The 793-nt window shown below is 72.1% G+C and overlaps 1 protein-coding gene across 1 annotated transcript; it reads right to left on the reverse strand.

Moving 5' to 3' along the window:
• Window positions 1–15: 15 nt before the first annotated feature.
• On the reverse strand, window positions 16–789 carry PTGDR (prostaglandin D2 receptor; the record flags this gene model as incomplete). Its single annotated transcript, XM_010728024.2, has 1 exon — window positions 16–789. A coding segment is annotated over one exon (774 nt), but the record flags the coding sequence as incomplete, so codon positions are not given.
• Window positions 790–793: the final 4 nt, after the last annotated feature.

Raw genomic sequence — 793 nt, forward strand, 5'->3', positions numbered from 1 at the left:
GGGGGTGGGGAGGGGGACGCGCAGCGTACTCACGATGAGCGGCAGCGAGCAGACGGTGAAGAGAGCGGTCATGAGCCCCAGCAGCACCAGGTGGTCGAGCTCCTCCATGCGCGGCGCTGCCGGGCCGGGGGGCTGCGCTCCGCGCGGGGGCTGCCTGCGGGCCATGCCGTACAGCTGCCGCATGCTGCACACGTTGCAAGCCGCGATGGCCAACACCAGCACGCCCAGCACGCTGGCGTACAGCACGGGGAAGCCGAGCTGGCTCGGCCCGCCGCCCGCCATGCGGATGAAGCACCACGTCCCGGGGCAGTACTGCATGGGAGCGCCGAAGCCCAGCAGCGGCAGCGCGCAGAACAGGGCGCACAGAGTCGCGCCCAGCGCGCACAGCATCGCTCCCCGGCGCCGGGTGACGTGCCGCCGGTAGAAGTACGGGTGGCCCAGCGACAGCCAGCACTCGGTGGCCATGGCCAGCAGCAGCAGGGTGGGGGCCAGCCCGAAGAACGCCATCAGGAAGGCGAAGAGTTGGCACAGCGCTCCCGGCTCGCTTTCCCCGCGGCCGCCCGCTCCCAGCTCGCTCAGGCTGCGGTTGTAGGCGTAGGCGGCCAGCACGATGGGGCTGAGCAGACACTTGCCCAGCAGGTCGGTGACCGCCAGCCCGCTCACCAGCACGTAGAAGGCGGAGACCCGCGGAGCGCGGCCGGCGGCGGAACGGGAGCGCCGTCGGTGCTGCCCCAAAAGGAGCAAAGCCAGCACGTTGCCCAGCAGGCCGGCGGCGAACAGAGCCGAGCTGGGC

This window comes from Meleagris gallopavo, unplaced genomic scaffold, assembly GCF_000146605.3.
Source record: "Meleagris gallopavo isolate NT-WF06-2002-E0010 breed Aviagen turkey brand Nicholas breeding stock unplaced genomic scaffold, Turkey_5.1 ChrUn_random_7180001951987, whole genome shotgun sequence".
Classification (NCBI taxonomy): domain Eukaryota; kingdom Metazoa; phylum Chordata; class Aves; order Galliformes; family Phasianidae; genus Meleagris; species Meleagris gallopavo.